This window comes from Caretta caretta, chromosome 2 (genome assembly GCF_965140235.1).
Source record: "Caretta caretta isolate rCarCar2 chromosome 2, rCarCar1.hap1, whole genome shotgun sequence".
In the NCBI taxonomy this organism is placed as follows: Eukaryota; Metazoa; Chordata; order Testudines; family Cheloniidae; genus Caretta; species Caretta caretta.
In genome coordinates, this window is record NC_134207.1 from 140489563 (window position 1) to 140511456 (window position 21894).

The 21894-nt window shown below is 39.0% G+C and overlaps 1 protein-coding gene across 10 annotated transcripts in view; it reads left to right on the forward strand.

Annotated features, from left to right (window-relative positions):
* Positions 1 to 21894, forward strand: part of CTNND2 (catenin delta 2) — a 1183649-nt gene that overhangs the window by 758137 nt on the left and 403618 nt on the right. For all 10 annotated transcript variants that reach the window (XM_048839596.2, XM_048839594.2, XM_048839597.2 and 7 more), the window contains one exon: positions 4236 to 4430. In XM_048839596.2, the coding sequence (XP_048695553.2) occupies positions 4236 to 4430 (195 nt within the window). The remainder of the gene's footprint in view (positions 1 to 4235; positions 4431 to 21894) is intronic.

A 21894-nucleotide genomic window follows, 5' to 3' on the forward strand; every position in this document is an offset into this window, starting at 1 on the left:
TGACCTCTAGACTGGATTACTACAATATGGTGTCTAGAGCAGTGTTTCTCAATGACCGGTCTGTGGACCAGCGCCGGTCCCTGAGATTTCCCTGATGCAGCTTAGGAAGGCAACAAGCCGGACCCTGGTATCAAAAAGGTTAAGAAACACTGGTCTAGACTGACCATTAAAGATCACCCTCAAAGCTTCAGCTGTTGCAGAATGCAGCCATCTGCCTACTTATGGGGTTAGCACCAGGGAGCATACTATACTTGTTCTTTGCCAGTTGCACAGGTTTTCTGTTTGTTTCTGTCTGTGTTTGGAGGTGCTAACTCTGTTCTATTGGACAACAAACAACCGATAGCAATCCAGAAATATGTTTTAATAAATGCCACTGTCCTATGAGGATCAGGGGAACACTATTGAGGCGGCTGTCCCCCTGTGTGAATGAGCTGGGTCCGTGGGATTTGCTTCTAGATCCTTGAGCTCTGAACAATTTAGAGTCTCTGCAGAACCTGATACCCATCCCACTAGATTGGGACAGGCAATAGAAATTTAGTGAGACTGAAATAGCAGTTTTTTGTAACCTTTTTCTGAGGGGAGTGTTTTGGTCCTAAAAGTCTCCAGAAATACAATATCAAAATCTGGGAGTTGATTTTCAGAGATGCTGAGCCACCTGCAGTTCTCATTAACTCTCAGCTTCTCTGAAAATCGTACACATAGACTTTTTAATGGATGGAATAGAAGCTTCAGAAACCAGTGTCTGTTTTTCCCTATTCTGATAGCTTTTGGCTAGCTGATTATTTTATTATTTTTGTCAAATTTAAAGTAAAATGTTCAGTAAATTCATGTTGCTCCCACACTTAGAATTTGTTTGACAAATTAAACCTAGGTCAGAATTATAAAAAATAAAACAAAACTTGGAAATAGGAACTGGATAATGAAAATGCTAATAGGCCAACAAGTATAGAAATATTAGCATATTTTTCTCCCTCTCTTTCTCTCTCTAAAACAGTTCTTTTTGCAAGGCTAAAGTGCTGAAATGAATGTTCTGCCTTTTTGTCTCACAATAAAACTTTAGTGTTTTGGCAAAAGGTCATGAGTCAATCAGTGCTGCTAGTTTCCATTATTTCCTGTTCAAATATTGGCACATGATTATTTGGAGTGAAAGTGGCAAAATCACACATAATCTCATAGGAATGAATCATGTTCCATGTTGCTACTGCACATGTTAAAGGCTCATATCACTTGAAAGTACCCATTTCTTGATTTATACAAGTACACATCTTGACAAGTGGTGTGCTTGATACTCATTTATACCAACCAAATTGTGCACTGATAATTATCAAATTATGCAAAATGATGTGCACTGTACATAACATTATTCTGTAGTTTGATTAAGTAGCTCATCAACAGAAAAGCTGCAGATCTGTCAAGAAGGATAATAAAATGTAACTGTTTATATTTATTTGAATTCTTACCATCTATGAAGACAAATGAAAGTAACTGATGTGAAAGTATAAATTCTGATAAAATGATACACCTGATCTCTAAAATATAATATCTGTTATGTTGTGTTGAGGTTTCTATTTTTCCAAATGTTTATTAGATATTTTACTGACTTTTTGTCTTATTTGGGAATCTTTAGCAGGTAACCCCAAAATTATGGGGGAAAGAATCACTATTCACTACTCAGAACCCAATCCTGAAAACACTAGTGCAGGTACTTCAAATACATTGGTAGTCCAAGTGATTTCAAGGGGTTCCCAGCTCTGTCGCTTATCTCCTGTGTGACCTTGGATGAGACACTTCAGCTCTCTGAGTCTGTTTCCACTCCCATCCCTTGTCTGTCTTGTCTATTTAGATTGTTAATTCTTTTGGGGTGGGGGCTGTCACTTGCTATGTGTTGGTATAGTGCCTAGCACAAGGGAGCTCCAAACTCAGATGGCCCTCTAGGTCAGGGGTCGGCAACCTTCGGCACGCGGCCCATCAGGGTAATCCACGGGAAGCAGCGGCCAGCACATCCCTGTGGCCCGGGCCGCTTCCTGCAGCTCCCATTGGCCAGGAACGGTGAACCGTGGCCAGTGGGAGCTTCAGGGGGGCTGTGCCTGCAGATGGTCAACGTAAACAAAATGTCTCATGGCCCACCAGCGGATTACCATGATGGACCGCATGCCAAAGGCTGCCAAACCCTGCTCTAGGCACTACTATAATGAAAATAATAATAAAAAGGGAATATGTGATTTTTAAAATTAAACAACTATATAAGTGATTGTAGAATCAGGACTACAGGTCCTTAAGAGAAAATCTTTAATGTTATATAAAAGAGGAGTTGAATTATGTCTTCTGCCACAAAATTAGTAGTATAACCATTTTAATATGTATTAAAAAGATTAGGATATGCTGCCACACAAGTTAGTGGAAAAGTTCCCAGTGATTTCAATGGGAGCAGGACTGAGGACTGAATCCATCACATCACTCTGAACAGCAGCACTCATTTGTAAATTAGCTAAAGAAAGGACACCATTTATACTTCTTCTATAGTTAATTTATTTCATTCAGAGATCACATTCTTTCTGACCAAAAGACTTATAGGGAGAAAATTTGATAAATTTGATAATTTGATAAAATGTCCTCAGTTTTTCATATATATTTTTTCACACACAAATAGAATTAAATGGAAAACAAAATTGTTCATACAAAAACTTGGAAGTCACCAATAACAGGTTAGTATTTTTATGCCCAATCCAGCAGGCTGGTGAGCCTTTCTGGAGGCATTAATCCTCTCTGAGAATCAGGTTAAAAGAATTTGGGTTGGAGACTTTTGAAAACTTGGCCCACAATGCATTGCCATTTTCTCCATCTGTGGTAATCATGACCGCTTCCTGATATCTACAGTAGTTGCAAATAAAGTCATCATTGGAATTCTTGGTAAGGCATCCAGAACAGCAGAGGGTAATGTGAGTTCTTCTCAATGACTGTGGTAATGGCAAATCACATACTGGGTTGATTGATCAATTATCTACCAATCAATTATCAATCTTCTTTCTTTCTTTCTTTTCTCACTCAACAGGGCATTGTGTAATGCAGTGGTGCTCTTAAATCATGTACTTGTATTGGATTATGTCGGGGGGAATGCGGACATGCATAATCAAGATATAGGCAGAATCCGTGATTTATTTATAAAGATGGAAACTGGACTAATTCTTTCCCCCTCTAAAAAATCTGTTCTGTATTGTCTCTAAACCTTCAACAGCTTCCCAACCCTAGAGAATGTGCTTTCATCTCAGATCTGTACAGTGCCTTGCATTATAATATTTAGTAAAATGAGAACACTGTTTACCTCAGTTGTCAGCTTTGAGACTTTTGCATGGCTTCCCCCAATCTCATCCTTGCAAATAGATCTCAAAGCAGACAAACATAACCAAGATACTCACATTAAAAAGTGAAACAAATGTTTAGGCTAATAGCCAAAGCTGGAAGTTTACAAGTTTCTCTGTTAATAACCTGATAGTAAAATATTACTTGTTATTATTACAATAAGAAAAATAGGGATAAACTCTTCAGTCTTGTAAAATGCAGATTCGTTTTTTTAAAAAGGTATTTTATTTCTAACTACGTCTTTAAAATATTTTATTTCCTGAAGATATGTTTAATTTATTCATCCCCAGAGGATTTAGGCTGTGAAAAGCCCTAGCAGTCTGGTTTCTACACAGTCTAGGACAAAAGTGCTTATGAGTCATAACTGCTCTATCATACTTCAAGACAAGCAGTGAGAAGGTCTGCTTTGATGATGTGAACAACACATTTTATTCATCAGCTTTAACTTATTTCATTTGTAGATTTACCATGTGTACACAGAACGTGGAGCAAGTTCTGTCTTTCCTCCTCCTATTTCTAATTTGGCAGTTCAGTCGGGTTCCCCTGGATAAGGCAACTTGCTATGTCTGTTAGTCCCTGTGTGAGAAAATTATTTTTATTGGCCCTGCACAGTATTTATTTATCTCTGTAATATCTTCTGATAACTTTTGAGGAAATCAGGTTTTGAAGCAAAAGCAGACAGTTGGGTGATGCCGGTAAGATGATTAACTTGTGTCACTGGTGCCATTTCATGTTATTTTTCTTTGCATTTTAAAAATTCTTCGTTTTGTTTTTGTTAAAAACAAGAGTTGTCTTCAGATATGCTTTTCATCAATTTGGATCCTGTTTCATGGAGGATTTTCGCTCTTAAATTTCCTGTATAAATCTGTTTGCAGCTGGGTCTCGGGCATCTTACAGCAGCCAGCACAGCCACCTTGGCTCTGAATTAAGGGCACTGCAGTCTCCAGAGCACCATATAGATCCTATTTACGAAGATAGAGTGTATCAGAAGCCCCCTATGAGGAGTCTCAGCCAGAGTCAGGGGGACCCTCTGCAACCAGCACATACAGGCACTTACCGCACTAGCACGGGTAGGTGGAAATAATTTGTAAAATTGTCTTTTATGGATAAAGTGTTTTATTTCAGTGCTAAATCTCTAAATTTTATTGGTAATGCTAGAAAAGTTTATACTGTATTTGTAACTTGAAAAAATGCCTGATACAAATTGCAAAAGACATTGTTGCAGCTAAAAAAGGCAACCCCCTCTACTTTCTCCCCCCCCCCAATCTCAGGCAGAAAAATCGCCTTGGGATTATACATTTTGTGGTTGTAGTATTTTTGTCTCTTGTGGTGGGAGGAAGAAAACGTTTTCATCAAGATTTTAAATGTATTATTTAAAGAAAGCTGATTGTTTTCAGATAACTTATCTAATTGCTTTCTCCTGCAAAAATTTTGTGTGAGTCTTAAAAAGGGCTGCAAGGCATCTTCCTCATGAACATAATGGGACATTTACATTTTTGGAATTGAAGCAGACCAGGACCAAATGTGTTCTCTGTCTCTCTCATTCTCATATTATATATATATGTAACATACTCATACACTGTAGACATACAGATATGAATCATAAAGCTTCAGCATAGCAGAAAAACAGAGCTGTCGATATAATTGATTCATCTGTAATGTAATAATGAATGATCATTCATGATAGACGTTAGTGTACAAGTCCTATTTGCAAAGTGTCCTCTCAGCTATGTAAAATAGCTCTATATTTGGGAATCGACAAATAGATATCAAATCAGTAGGGGTACTTAATGCACTAAGGAATCAGAACTTAGCAGAGTTAAAGCCAAAATAGTCTTAAACATGTAGAAATATTAATAACTTACATTAAGAATTGCTGTATTGACCACATTTCTGACAGGTGTTCTTTGTTGTATCAATCAGACACTGGAGATTTATGTCTCTTCCCAAATCAGAAGCTTCCATTTAGAAATGAGAGAATAAATGGAGCAAAATTAAAAATATCTGCAAAACTGACTTTTTTTTAGAACAAGATGTGAGGCTTTCTTTTATTGTTTTAGGGTCCAATCCTGCATTTCTCGCTTATCCCATTGCATGCATGGAAGTTTGGGGTACGCAATTAGTATAGGATAAAGCCCTTAGAAGGGATTCAGAGAAATGTAAAACACTTTGTTGCTTAATTTAAATTCTTGTAGTATCTAATTATTACTGGAGTATTATTTGTGTGTTACTTCAAGGAAGATTGGAGTCTTTCATAGCCCTGCCTTCTTCCAAACACACTTCCACAGATCATATTCCATATGCCTTTATGCATCAAAACTGAAATTCTACTCCCTTTTCTTAGCCACACATCCACCAATCCAGGACAATACCAAGATAATTCTATTAATGAACATTTTCACTCTGTGTGTGTGTACTGCACTTAGGTAACTGTTGATTGTTAGATTATATAACGATCCAGTGTGCATGGTTAAATAACTTATTTTTGATACTTAATACCTAGCAAAATTAAAACAGTCACAGGAAGGTACATCTGCAATCTAGGGATTGTGTAGTGCCTAAACAAACAAACAAAACCAAACACCCCTGCAGCTTGTTTGTGGAGTGTCTTGGACTAGTATTTGCAAAACTGTTAGCTTACTCAGGTTAGTTGACAGTCAAGTAACTTGAGTTAAAACAGAAGCAAAAACTCAAGTCTTGACATACCTGTTGTCCACAGCACAGGATCTACACATTGTTGTCTTTTACAGTGGATTGTCAAAGCCGTGCCTCTTCTGATTTGTTGCACATTAGTTTTTTATGCAGGTCAATCAGGCTGTATGTGAGCTTGCTGACAGATATTTGTTGCTTTGCACTTCTGTCCCATTTCTTGCTTTTTTTCTACAAAAGGGAACATATGGCTCACAGTGGGTGGTATAGACACATAATTTTGATAAAATAACGAAAAATGTCAGTCTCTATAAAAACAGAGTAAAATATGAGAATTTTTTAGAAATAATCACAATTCAAGGTTCAATGTTTCAAGATTAGAGTCATGTTTTTATTGTTTAGAAAACTACAAACTTTCCAAAGAAAATTAGACATTTTCTTTTGCGCAAATACTGAGCCTGATTATTCTCTCCCTTTCCCCCAGTTTTATACCATTGTGACTCCACTGACTTCATTGGAATTGCTCCTGATTTACAGTGGGTGTGAGGAAAGAATAAAACACTTCATTGTAATCTCTATGGCATCATATACAGTTAACATATTTTTTGTTTTCCTTCTCCATTTAGATATAAAACCAGGAATGAACCTGAAATAATTTTTTCTCATAGAATAGGGTAATTTATATCAGCAATGAAATTTAATCTAAAATGACAAAACAAAAATTAAAAAGGTTATTTTAACTTTGCTTTAAAAGACATATTTTTATATGCAGTAGAATGTCTTTTTCTGCAGTGTCTGTGTTCTGAGTTTATCAGTACTTGATCAAACTGCTGTCTGCTGTGTCATTTTTAGTGTGAAGACGAACAGCTTCAGACAACCAGAGCTTATTCATATTTAAATTTGGTGATAAAAATGTAATAAAAGCTATGCAAAATCCTACTTCTGAAATGTGACTCTGTAAAAATGACATTTTCGGATTCCAATTTTATTATGTTTCAATAGTTTCCGTATCAAATATGCTCAGTTTACAATTAAAAAATTCTTTTCTTCCAGCTCCGAGCCATGCAAACTCAACTTGGTCTCGGAGAGTCAGGCTAAGGAGTCCTTCTTTCTCGTGCATCATCAGGTGTATAAAGATTCTGCAGGCCAATTTATATCCTCAAGTACCCCAGTGCAGCACCAGTGTCTTCACTGAGGTGGTACAAGTACATGTAATCAACATGCAATTGGAACTTATAAAACAATCCTATTTGTGAAGTGTGAGCCAGATAAGAATACAACTCACTTCTATCTGTATGGACGTCAAGGTGCTAACAAGTCAAATGTTTTAAAGAGTGGGATGTGGAATAGTTTTTTGCACTTCAGCAATTGGATATTGGAATTATCCATAGAAAGCACCTCCTTTGAGTAAGAAGGTGCATTTTTTACACAGTCACTCTTCAGAACAGTACTTGTACATTACTGAAAAACTCACTGTTATATGTTATTTTTTTATCATAAACATTATCAGCAGAGAATCTCAGCTTCCAAATATATTCTTCCAAATTTCCTTTGCTGGTGTTCCAAATGGTAACTGAATGCAAAACAGAAAGAAATATTTTTTTGTTTAATGACAGTTTGGGGAAAGTTAATTTCAAAAAAATCTTTGACTGTTTTGTATGATTTCTGTGTTCTTCACTGGCTAAAGAGCGGCCATACAGTCCTAAAGTGCAATAGATATGTTCTAAATATCAAGCATTGCTTCTTGCTGTTTTGGATTGTATCATTCTGTTTTTGCTTTGGTATGAATTAATGTGTTCTGCAATGGCATACTGTGATGCAACAGCTGCAGTTTAATTGAGGACCACAGTGGTACATCACACACCATGGAGTTCTGGATGTAGGACCAAACATTTTCAGGGAAATAGAAAAAAGGAGGTTATCCATACCTCCACATCTTTGTTAGTCCACTAATGTTGTGATAATAGAACTGTTCTGCTGACTAAGACATCCAGGTTTATAACATTAGAAAAGGAGGGAAATTTGGAAGAAGCAAGTAAGGAATTAAATATCTTTCATACTAAATAAAGTAAATATGAAAATAATATAGTGAACTGAATAGCGAATAATGAAATCACCCCAAATTAATAGGAATTCATATTCTCAGTTGAACTGGAAGCTCCTTCTTTAATTCATTATTTTATTTAGGTTTTCTTTTTGTATAGCTTTAAATCCCTATTGCTTATTTTTACAAAATTACAAATTTATCCTGGAAATAACATTTGATTCTGATCTCACAATGGTTTTGTCAAATGTAACTCCAAGTGTTTGGATGGAGAAATCCTGATTAACATCTGAGTAAGTGAGCTCAGAATCAGGCCCTATGTGTCAAATTCTGCCCTTAGGTACATGAGGTTAACACCTATTGATGGCAATTGAAGTGGTATATGCAGGTTAGTCTTAAAAATAATTTATCAAAAGTAATATTAAGGTTCTTAAGATAATTGTCTCCTCTTTCCGCTATATGGAGGGGAGAGAATGTTATTTGCACAAATCGCTGTTCAGGGGCCAATAAAGAGCAAATCCATCCTCCAGTACCAATCCTGAGTAGCCCCTCCATATGCAGATTCCTTCTCATCCAATTCCACTGAAAGGAGATCTCCATAGAGAAAGGATGTGGCTTTACCCCTAAGTATGTAAGGTTAAGGAGGAAGGGGAATCAGAGAGAGGCTTCATTTCCCTATTGAAAGATACTGTTCGGTGTGAGCATCGTGTGGTTGTGGCTGCAGGTATTTGGGGTTGGGGGAATGAACAAGCAGGGAACGGAGCCAAGATACAGAGACTCTACACAGAATTTTTGTAAACCTTTTGTAGCTCGTTAGCAGTACCTGTTTTAGAGGGGAGGGCTTTGTGTCCTAAAACATGAAGGTGTCCTAACATCCATGGGAAAATCGCAAATCCTTAGGGCATCCCAGATTTCACAGGATAGAGTCCTATTTATATCCCCTATATATTTATATCCCCTACTTCCTTCCTCTGTCCCCCAAAAGATGAGTCTTCAGGAAGTTTGTGATTTTGGTACCTCCGAAATTTTGATTTAAATTATTCCTTTGATGGTTCTTTTGTTTTGTTTGTTTTTGTTTTCAGTAGGAGAGCATGATGTAGGCCATACCTGAATGTATTTCAGTGTATCTTGATATTTTGTTACAAATCGAGGTGTAAGAAGTTTGATTATAAAAATCACAATAATACCCTGGAAACTCAGTGAAATACCTTGTAAATCTCAGCTGCCATGGTTTGTGGAGACAATGCCTACACTGTGACCGAGAATATCTGTGTATCTATTATCTATTTACTGCATCCGTTTAGTCACAGACACTGGGTTTGATCCTGCTTCTGTTAGACTTCTGTCATGCAGGACCAAGTCCACTCTCTTTTATTTACTTGAGCACTGTTCAATACTGCAAAAATATAAAGACGTTCTTCAGGATATAAAAAGTGATTTGAACGTTAGTATATTTTTGCCTTTCATATATCTCTATACTGTTAAAGAAAACACAATACTGTGCTCAACTAAGCTATCCAACAGTGACATTAAGAGAATTCACACTCTTGTTAAATGTTCATTATTTCACTAATATTATTCTTAAAACAACTTCATTGAGAAATTACCAGGCCACTCCATTTTTGAACAAAGGGTCATCTTAACTTTGTTAGAATTATTATTGAGAACTTCTGTAACTATATTTTTTCTATAGGATACCATATTTCAATGATCTGCATGTAGAACTCCCATTGAGATCAGTGGGATTTTCACACACACAATGTATATGTCATCTTCTATGAAGGCTTTGTTCATGTTGTCCTCCCTTGCATCCTTCCCAGCAACCAGCAATCCATGTGTGTCCACAGCTCCCATTGATATATCAGTGTTGTACATACCACATGATCAAGTCCTGGAGTGCAAATATTATAATTAACTTAACTAGCACAATAGTTCTCTATTACCAAAAACAACAACAACAACCTTTCATTTATAAGATCAACTGTATGCCATATAATTCTAAAGTAATACTATCTAATAATATATGGATTGTATTGTAACAAAATAGCAATATTATTTATTTATTGAGAGCATAGTGCTTGGCAACATACAAAGCCAATGGGGAAGAGTTCACAGTTTAAAGGAAAAGGAACAATTCCTACACATAGTGCCTTCAGTGATCAGAAGGTGGCTTTAGTACAAAACAATGCAGGATTGTTGCTGTGTTCTGTTTTCTTAGGATATTTTTGGTTAATAAATATGACAGTGCTTTTTGCTGATTAATGTTGGACAGATGGGAGGAATTGTATTTTTAACTGAGGGATTTGAAAAGAGTGAGGGTTAAGGTAGTGTAAAAGGGTTGGAAGTTTGGTTGTAATATACATCTCTCAGTCACATTACATAATGGTGCCCCAGCAGATTTGCTTTGGTATAGGAAAGCATAACTTTTATAATGATTATAGTTATTATGTTTGTGACATAGGATTTGCATGATTTTGTTAACTTAAAGGGTCACATTTAAAATGTTTCTATTGGTCTGACAGAGATATTTCCTATATAAGGTGAGAGTCACCCTATGCAAAGGATTAGCTCAAGGCAAATGCACCACTTAAGTTCCATCAGAAGGACTAAAGTAGTACATAGGGCTTGTGTTGCACCATTGCTCAAGGGTCAGTTTCCACCCATAATGGGGAAACTGGTTGAACTGGTTAAATCTCTCAACTTCTTTGTGTAATGAGCTTTGGATTTTATTTCTTTGTCTCTCTGTTTAAATACTTGCATAACTTAAGACTTAGTGAACTAAAGAGCATTTTCTATAAATTGGAGGATGAGAGCAGTACAGTGGGAACTGAGCAAAGATCTTGAAAGAGGGCTTTTTACCAGCTAGTCAGAATCACCAGCTGCTTATCACATTTGGACACAGAGCGTATAAAGCACCCAGGTTTTGGAGCTGAGAAGCACTGCTGAACCACAGCATTCTGGACACAGTTGATTCTAGAAATGCAAGATGCAGGTGTTTGAGAAGCTGAAGAACTGGAAGATTCAACATACAGTCAGACTTTGAAGTATTTACAAAATAGAAATTTACAAACTGTGTCCTGATTAGGCTTTAGGTAGCAAAAAAGGTTGATAATTTACTGAGTCTGGAATCCCATAAGTATACTCAATAGAGGGAGTTTGATATCTGCAGCATTACCAGATGCATTCCTCGAAAAACTACCTTGATCTGAAATTCAGAATTTTTACTTACTTTTTCCTTTTATGCAAATTCAACTCTAACGTGCACCATTGCTTGTGAATATTTGCTTTTATTCACAAAGTGCATATGTGCTACCAGAATTCCTAAGCCTAATAGAAATAGGTAACAAATTAGTGTAAATTACAAATTGACATAAGCTAGTAGCATACGTGAACTCATAATAAAAACAATTACTTTTAAAGAAATATCAACTTTAAAATGGTGGCTAAGTAGGTTATTCCATTTGCTGAGGCTCAAGATATGTGGTTCCACCTCCACATTTTTCTGCTGGAATTGTTCAACTAAAGGAATATTTTTAACCATCTTGAGTAAGGTTAAAAAAGTGCTCTAAAAGTGGTAGTTGAGACACTGTATCACAATTTGACAAGCCTACAGACTAAAATGAAACAGCTTGGGCAAAAGGAGCCTTGAATAGTGTCCGGATCCAGACAGCTCTGTAAACAAGATGGTGACTGAGAAACCTAAAAGACAGTATTTTTCCTGACTGAAAAGGAATATATGAGGAGCTTCAGTTTCTGAAGAAAACATGGAGACCTGCTGTAACTGATTGCAGAAATATCTAAAAATGGAATGTCCTTTCTTCGAAAGTGGAGGTAAAAGAGCACATCACTTCAGAGAAAGCCTCAGTACTTCACCCAGAAAGATTATTGCCGCCTCCACTGGGAGCAAGGTTTATTGGATGTAAAAAAAAATTCAAATGTTGCTTCTGAAATTCCTTTTGACTCGATAAAATAGTTTTTTTTTCTTGTGTATGAAACATTGAGGATTAACGTTAATGGTAAGGAAATGACTGTAAGCACATGGGACTGCACAAGTGGGAAACAGACAATACTTCAGTATCAGGGGACTTGAACCAATTTATGACCTTTATTTTGTCTTACATTTTGTAGCTGCCAGTGATGTAGACCAGTGATGAACTGACACTCATACCATATTCAGAGCTCTATTGACTGTGCCCAGTGGAACAACTATTGTAGTTGGAAAACAGCTACCCCTGGTCTAGGAGAGGGGACAGGAAAATGTGTAAATCTGTGATAATCCAGGCTATATAGAACATAAACAGATGTTACTGTGCAGGGCAGAGGAACTACCTCTAACCATATAAGAGAAGTGTCTGACAACAGAAGAGACCCCACAGTAAGAATTTTATAGCACCTTTGCCAATAATGTGCCAGACTGCTAGCAAACAAGCAGACATGGTAGCCCAGGTAGAGCCAATGCGAATTGATACATATGTACATCAACCATAAAAAAATTGAGGGGGAGAACCCTGCAAATTGGAAATCAGGATCAAACCAACTAATTCCGAGTTCAGCCTTGTAAAAATATGTGGGACTCACTACAAACAAGATGTAGGCTCCTTAAAAAAAAAGGCTAAGCAAATTGATTAAATTGTGTGGGATCCCCTGTACGAGACAGTAACTGAAATCCTAAATTAACTAGTTTTCATGATGATAAACCAGTTGATCATTTAGAGGCTCTCATACATTTTATCTTAAATAAGATTTTGCTTTTAAAAGGTCAGTGGAAGGTATCTAGGCATCTAGGTTGCATTTCCCTAGTTTGTTTATGAGAAGGTCATGCGAGACAGTATCAAAAGCCTTACTAGAGTCAAGATATACCACATCTACTGCTTCCCCCCCCACCCCATCCACAAGGCTTGTTACCCTATCAACGAAAGCTATCAGGTTGGTCTGACATGACTTGTTCTTGACAAATCTATGCTGACTGTTGCTCATCACCTTATTACCTTCTGGGTGTTTGCAAATTGATTGCTTAATTATTTGCTCCATTATCTTTCCGGGTACTGAAGTTAAGATGACTAGTCTATAATTCCCCAGGTTGTCCTTATTTCCCTTTTTATAGATTAGCACTATATTTTCCCTTTTCCAGTCTTCTGGAATCTCTCCCATCTTCCATAACTTTTCAAATCTATCTCCTCAGTCAGCTCCTTAAGCATTCTAAGATGCATTTCATCAGGCCTAGGTGATTTGAAGACATCTAATTTGTCTAAGTAATTTCTAACTTGTTCTTTCCCTATTTTAGCCACTGATCCTACCTCATTTTCACTAGCATTCACTATGTTAGATGACCAATCACCATCAGCTTTTTTGTTGAAAAACTAAACAAAAAAGTCATTTATCACTTCTTCCATTTCCACATTTTCTGTTATTGTTTCCCCTCCCCCCATCATTGAATAACAGGCCTACCCTGTCCTTCGTCTTCCTCTTGCTTCTAATGTATTTGTAGAATGTTTCTTGTTACCTTTTATGTCTCTAGCTAGTTTAATCCTGTTTTGTGCCTTGGTCTTTCTAATTTTGTCCCTACATACTTATATTATTTGTTTATATTCATCCTTTGTAATTTGACCTAGTTTCCCCTTTTGTAGGACTCTCTTTTTTCAGTTTCAGATCATTGAAGATCTCCTGGTTAAGCCAGTGTGGTCTCTTGCCATACTTCCTGTCTTTCCTATGCAGTGGGATAGTTTGCTCTTGTGTCCTTAATAATGTCTCTTTGTCAAACTGCCAACTGTCTTCAATTGTTTTTCCCCTTAGATTTGCTTCCCATGGGATCTTACCTCTCAACTCCCTGAGTTTTCTAAAGTCTGTCTTCTTGAAATCCATTGTCTTTATTGTGCTGTTTTCCCTCCTTTCCTTAGAATCATGAACTCTACTATTTCATGATCACTTTCACACAAGCTGCCTTCCACTTTCAAATTTTCAGCCAGTTCCTACCTAATCAAATCTAGAACAGCCTCTCCCCTAGTTGGTTTCTCTACTTTCTCAAATAAAAATTGTCTCCCATACTATACATTCCAATAACTTATTGGATAATCTGTGCCCTGCTATGTTGTTTTCCCAATAGATGTCTGAGTAGTTGAAGTCCCCCATCACCACCAAGTCCTGTACTTCGGATGATTTTGTTAGTTTGAAAAAAGCCTCATCCACCTCTTCTTCCTGGTTAGGTGGTCTGTAGTAGATGCCTACCATGACATCACCCTTGTTTTTTACCCCTTTTTGCCTTACCCAGAGTACATACAGTTTCTATATGAGGCAACACCTCCTCCCTTTTTTCCCTGTTGGTCCTTCCTGAGCAAGCTGTACCCTTCTATACCAATATTCCAGTCATGTGTATTATCCCCCTGAGTCAGTCTGTGATGCCAACTATGTCATAGTTGTGTTAATTAACTAGCATTTCAAGTTCTTCCTGCTACTTCCCCATATTTCTCGCACTAGTATACAAACATCTAAGATACTGATCTGATTTCTTCCTGTTTTCTCTCTTGTCTCTCTTCCTTATCCCTACTATAACAGCCCATGCTCCCCCAAGATTCCAACTCATCTTCCAAGTCTCCATGTTTTTGACTTACCTACAGGCTTTTGTCACCTGCCCCCGTTGAACCTCGTTTAAAGACTTCCTCACTAGGTTAGCCTGTCTGTATCTAGATATGCTCTTCCCGTTCCCCGATAGGTTAACCCCATCTCTGCTTAGCAGTCCTTCTTCCCAGAACAGCATCCCATTGTCAAGGAAGCTGAAGCCCTCCTGGCAACGCCATCCTCGCAGCCAGGCATTCACCTCCAGGATGCATCTGTCTCTGCCTGGCCCCCATCCTTGACCAGAAGAATCGAAGGGAACACCACTTGAGCTCCCAACTTCTTCACCCTTACTCCCAGAGCCCTATAGTCACTTCTGATCTGCTGAGGATCATACCTTACAGTATCATTAATGCCCACATGGATGAGGAGCATGGGATAGTTGTCAGAGGACTAGATGATCCTTGAAAATCTCTCTGTAACATCTCAGATATGGGCCCCTGGCATGCAGCACAGCTCCCAGGATGCCATGTCAGGCTGACAGATGGGCCCTCAGAAGAGAGTCACCAACCACCACTACCCTACGTTTCCTCCTGGAAGTGGTGGCTGTGATCCTCCCAGCCTTGGGTGTACTTGGCTTCTCCTCCTCCACCTTTGACGGTGATTCCTCATTGCTTGTTGCCAGGGCAGCATAATGGTTCTTAATCCCTATGGTGTGTGGGTTGGGGGAAGGGGTGGAGCACTGCCTGCTTCCAGAAGTAACTAGCAGCCAGTGTCCTCCCTGTGTCAAGCAATAGCCTCCTCACCCAGTGGTGTGACTGCTGTCTTCTCTAGGTGGATAGCTTCCTAAGCCTTAGATGTCTCCATGTGAATACTCTCAAGGAATTCCTCGTGAGCACAGATGCTCATCAGCCCAGCCACCTCCTCCTGTAGCTCTCCCACCTTCTTCCTGAGAGATTCCACCAGCACATACCTTTCATATTGGACAGTTCCCCCAGCCTGGCTTTCTGTGAGTGGGAAATGCAGGATACAGTCTGCAAATCCACACCAGGATCTGGGTAGAGGCACCCATATTCAGGTTGTCTGTCCGGATACAGACGCAGGTGGAGAAGACAGGAGCAGCGTTGGCACTGGCGATGCGGCCCTTCCTGACCATAGCGATTATATTATGACTCCCTCCTACAAACTCCCTCTCAAATTCCCCTGTTTGCTAGTGCCCCTTGCTTGCTTAGCCTCTGGCTTTTAAGGCCTTCTCTCCTAGGTCAGTCTTATCCCTTCATTAATCACAGAGGGGGATGGTGATCACAAGGCTGATTGCAGCTGATCAAAGTTGATCAAGGATGATCCAGGGAACAAAGGCTCAAACAGTCGGCAAACACACAATCCCAACTGACCCTGTAAATTTAAATAACTACTGTGGTGCTACTTCAAAGCAATTATATGTTCATTTAGAGCAGTGGTTTTCAACCTGTGGTCTGTAGACCTCTGGGGGTCCAGAGACGATGTCTAAGATTTTCAAAGGGGTCTGCACCTCCATTCAAAATTTTTTAGCAGGACACAAACGAAAAAAGTTTGAAAACCACTGGTTTAGAGAAAATGTCACTCTTGAAATGTTGTCTGGTGGTTATATATGTGATGTTATGTTTTCATGTAGTTTTGTTAACCTAACATGATGTAGGTTTTATTTCTTTATCGTTTGATGTATTTAATGGTTCAGTTCACTTCGGCATAATTTATACAGAGAACATTTTCTGTGCAATTTGAAGGTGAATAAAACAGCAGAAACTAAGAAGAAAAATGGAGAGAACTGTTCAGACAACCACTCAGGATAACCAGATTAGTATCCCTTTCATTTGAATACAGAGGGTATAAAGCATCTAGTTATTGAGGCTATGAAAGTGCGGCAGGATTCAGAAACTGGAGAAGTTTATGATTGCAAAGATCAGGAACTGGAAGATTCAAGAAACAGACAAAATGGTACAGTAAAGAGAACACAGAGGAGATAATTAAGAAACTGAAAATTGGAACAGCCTGGGCTATATTGTGTCCTGATTTAGCTTCAGGGAATTAAGAGTTGATCCTTTTCTGAAACTCAAAGACTGGATATCTGCACAAGATGTGGAGTGTCCGAAGACAATCTATCTTAATCTGGAACTCGGCAATTTGAATTTATTATTGTACTTTTTTCCCCTCTTTTTTAGTGCAGATTTACATTTAAATGACAGAACGTTTGGGGGCTATTTGGTTTTAACACAGAATATGTGTGTGCTACCAGAAAATCCTAAACACACCCTGGGAGAGATCCCTTACAAATCAGCAGATTACAGCATCATTTGTTTCTTTTCTATAAATTGAATTAAAGTTGATTTTTCATTTATTCCTCTAAAATTATTTTTTTCTATCTGGAAAAGTTCTTATTTTTTTTGAGACAGCATCAATGGAATGTAGTTCACCTGTAAATAAATATATTACCACATTCATATTGAAAGATTTACAGGATGCTAGATTTGACTATTCATGTTTACTAGTCAAGTGTTCCTGTCACACCCCGAGCTTCATGATAACATTTCAAGCAATTTTTTTTTACATTAGTACAATTGCCAAAAATCTGTTGCTTGCACTATAACTTCTAATTGGCAGTTTTGGAGGAAATTAAATACACATTCCCCAAAAGGTGATGAATGCAGTTTACTAATAAGAAGCAGAGAATATAGTTTGAATATTGTGCTGAATATTATGCAGAAAAAAATTCTGATTTTCTACTTGTTCCTTAAATACCACCACAATGACTGTAACTGTATTGTTACAGCATCGTTTTATGACATTATAAAAGCATCATGCAAATAACTTCTGTTTAAAGAATATCACATTGTAGGACATATTTTTAAAGGGGCTTCTATTTGGCGCACAGAAATTTGTGTGTGTAAATTGAATTTTTACCCACACTGATCTGCATGTAGACACAGTCAAGGCCTCTTTACATATGCACAGTGTTAAAAACAAATCATTTAGAAAAAGAAAACTGCAAAACGTTACATTCAGCTATACAACAGGCATTGTGAAAAGGACAAAGCATCAAGAAAACATTTGTTCAATAAGAATATGAGATGGATTATATGATTTGTGGAGCAAAATGTTGCAAGATAGTATCCCTAATTTATACAATAACATGGACCAAGTAAATCAGTGCATTAAAAAGAATGCAGCAGAGGAATCTGTATACATTTACTCTTAGCTTTTGAGGGCCTGATCGGAAATACCTTACTCTTTCCAAATTCTCTTTGACTTTAGTTGAATTCACAATAACTCCAATTTCCATCTGTGGGAATTTTGACTGAACAAAATGCTCAGGTATGAGGCCCTAGGATCTTTTCATAAGATATACCTGAATTTTCACTACAATATAAGTGTCACTGCATCCAGTTTGGTGTTGTGGGAAAGACAGAGGAAGAGATGTAAGGTGCTTATTCTGCACATACACAAGCAGCCAGGAGAGCCCTAACAAGTAAACAAACCTAACTTGCCAAGGCCCACATCATATCCTTAAATGGGCGTCACGTATGATTAGAAGGCCTTTCTGGGGTGTTCTCACAGCTTGGCCAAAATTTCTCCATAGTAGAAAACAATTTTCCTTTTCCTGTGATTCATGCACCCAGCTTCAGAAAGTGTTCCGTTCCTCCCCTCCCCCACTAGCGATGAAGGCCCAAGATAAAATAATAGTGAGATCTTCATTACAATTTCTTGATTGCACTGCTTAGACACAGTTTGTAGTTTGTAGATGTTGAAAATTGCACTTAGAAATTTCAGGATAAAACCACACTTCCAGCTCAAGATTGAGACTCCCATCTTTAGACATCATCTCTACATCTCAGTTAAGCAGCTCCTGTTGAAAATAACAGATTGCTAGATATTTAGAAGGTTCAGATGTCCCTTATCGGTCCAGATTATCTGTTACACTCAGTTTCTACTGAGTGCAGCATAAAGCAAGTACTGTGCCCTAGCACTAGTGCAAGTTAGAGCCCCTAAGGACTGTCCACTAGCTAGGGTTATCCAGAACACTTCAGACATCAGCCACTCCTCCCTATCAAACCTGTCCCTGCACCAGAGTGTTGCAGGGAGGAAAGTGGAGGAGCTGACTACTCTGGAGGATTACATTGCACCAGAAGACTCTCTCCAGCTGTGGAGTTACAGCCAGTCTGAACAGTGCAAATGGAGCAGAGTGGGCCAGAGCATCTAACAAATAATGTTTACCTGGTGCCTTCACCCACCTAACTCCGGTGTAAGCCTTGGAAAAATTGGCCTGAACTTAAAGTGCAGGAGCGTATGTATGCACACACGCGCGAGCGCACACACACAAACATAAAGAAGCAAGATAGGCCACAAATGACAGATTTAATCTGAACTTTCTGGATCTTTGTATTTCCTATTTTTTGTGACAACAGAAGACTCTTGGAAGTGACCCTGTAGCTCTGTCTACATTGGCAGGGCGGGATTAACTTTTTGTGGGCCAGGTGCCAAACATGTTTGTGGGCTCCCCTGGGGAATGAAGAGGCAAGAGTCGAGAGCACAGGGGGCAGGGTAGATTTGATTTAAATCATGATTTGAATCACTAGTTAGGAAGACTCAATTTAATCATGGTTTTCTACATAAAAGTGCATTCTTGTTGGTTGTTATAACCTTAATACGTATTCTTCACAACTCAGAGATAGATGAGGTTCACACTATACATTTTTAAACAGTGATTTATTCTGAAAACTTTTCAGATGAGTTTTACAACTACATCAGAAAATGATTGTTTGGTTATTTCATTTACCAAAGGTAACTGAAGCAGATATTTATGAAGTCATTGGGAGGTGAACTATCTCCAATTCAACAGGTTAATCATTAATATTTGGAGGATTTTCTTGCCAGACTGTGTTAGGAGGAGAACATCACCAGACAGACATTTAAATTGTATTATTTAACCAAAACAACAACGTTAAGTATTCTGGATTTTTTTTTCTTCAACAGCAAACATAATATTTTAACAAAAAAGCATATGTCCCTTGCTTCTCACATTTATCTCCAGACTTCTTCTCCTTGCCCAGATCTATTCCGTCCCCAACAATCTTCTATTTTTGAAACTTTTCACTTTTAAAGAGAAGTAAGGGATTGACTTTGAGTACACAAATTTCCAGAGGGAGCATCGAGTTGAGGTCTGTTATTTCTCACCTGTATATATTATTTAGTTATTTAAAAACATTTTTGCTGTTAACAAGCATGTTACCTCTAGAGACACAAATCCACAGTTTGAGAACTGCAAAACTAAGCATCTCTGGTGGTATCTTCTAGACTGACCACTAAATCCCGTTGGGTAGATAGAAAGATTAACCTAAATAATCTATACAGAAGCCTGTGGAATTCCATAAGATTGGGTCCCTAATCCATGAACTATTAGAACTCATTTACAAAACTTTTCTTAAATATTACATGACTATATTGTCTCATACTATAGAATTAGAATTTATAATCCCTATTCCATGATGAGATATAATGTATCTTAATTAAAACGATCTTTAGATAGGTTTATTCCTCAAAAATCTGATTTAAATAAAAAAAATCTGATTGTTTCGATTTTTTTTAAAAAGTCATTGATTTTTATCCACCCTGACAAGTGTGGCATGGGGGGGGGGGAAGGATTGGTCCCCAGCTGGAGTGAGGCAGGGGCCAGGGGCAAAAGCGTAGTGGGGCAGAAGCTAGGGTTGGTCCCTGGAGCAAGGGACGGGCTGGGGGTAAACTACAAGGGCAGCAGGGCTGGGGAGGGGGTAAACAGGATCCTCCCCCCACAGAGTGAGTACCTACCTTCTCCCTGGTTCTAGCCCATTCTCTTTGTCTCTCTCTGCATTGAGCTGAGGGTTGGGGTGCACTGAGCACAGGGCTGGGGGTGCAGTGTCTGGGAGGCAGTTAGGGTGCAGGAGCAGGTTGCGGTGCAGGGTCTGGCCAGGAGCTAGGGTGAGGGAGGGGGCTCAGGGTTGGGGCAGGAGGTTGGGGTGTGGAGTGCTTACCTGGGGCAGCTCCCATTTGGTGCGAGGGGTGCAGGTGGGAAAGTGGGGGGGCAGGAACTCCCGTTTGGTGCTCAGGATGGGGGTGGGGGGGTGCAGGAGTCAGGACTGGGGGCTGGGGGTGTGTGAAGGAGTCAGGGCATGGGATGTGGGGGGGCTGGATATGTGTGGGGGATGTAGGAGTCAGGGCTGGGGTCATGAGGGTGTGAGAGGGTGAAGGAGTCAGGGCAGGGGGCTGGGGGTGTGTGAGGGGGCGAGTGTACTGCGGCTCCGCTCCTCCCCCTCCCTTGCACGGGCGAACAGCTGTTCGGCGGCAGAGGGAGGGAGAGGGGGAGGGGCAGGAATGCAGCATGCTGATGGGAGAGGCGGGGGAGGAGCTTGGCCGTCAGTGGAGCCTGCCCTGCTGCAGCAGGAGCCCCAGGAGCCCGCAGCACCAAGCTTCTCCCCCACGGGAGAGAGCAGGGGGCAGAGAAGAGCAGGCTGGGCCAGGGCCCCTTTGGAGCATGGGCCCGGTGCCATGGTAAATCTGGTACTATATTAGAAAATGAACTATTGCTCACAAAATTACCTGGCTTTAGTTTTCAGCAGCCCTGGGACAATTTGTGGTTCCAAACAGACCTCTTTGTTTTCAGCTGAGCTTTACTTTGTTCTGGAGGGTTCATTCATATCCAAAAGCCAAAGCAAAATTCAGGGGGTGTACGAACCCACATGATTTAAAACCAAATAAAAGAATTGCACAAACATCTCCAAACTGAACCTTCTGTGTTTCAAACGCATCTACTTAGGCCCACCTTGAACATGTGCCTACTCTTCCTTACCCGTTCACTGGAGACCTACCATAGTTGAAAAGAAAGCAGATCTTAACAGGAATTTCTTTAAAGGTATGTTTTATCTTGTCAACTATTGGTCTTATTCTTTCATATTCTAACTACCACAAATCTGTGTACATGATAATAAAATTCAAAAGGAAATAATAGCCTGTTAGGACAACATAATTATGAAAATGAATCCGAATGAGTCAAAAAGCATGTAGGTGTTAGAAGTGTGACAACTAGCTTCAGTTCATACAGTTGCCTTATTGATAGAAACACAAAAGAGAAAATAAGATGGAAACAAAATAAGTATCAACTATTTTGTTAGTGCTTCATTGAACTGTGTTGCAAGAAAAAATGATGAAATACATGGGGCAATGTGGTAATGAAAGGCCTCCTTTTTAGCAGAGTTCTTAGTTAGAGCTTTTTGCAACGC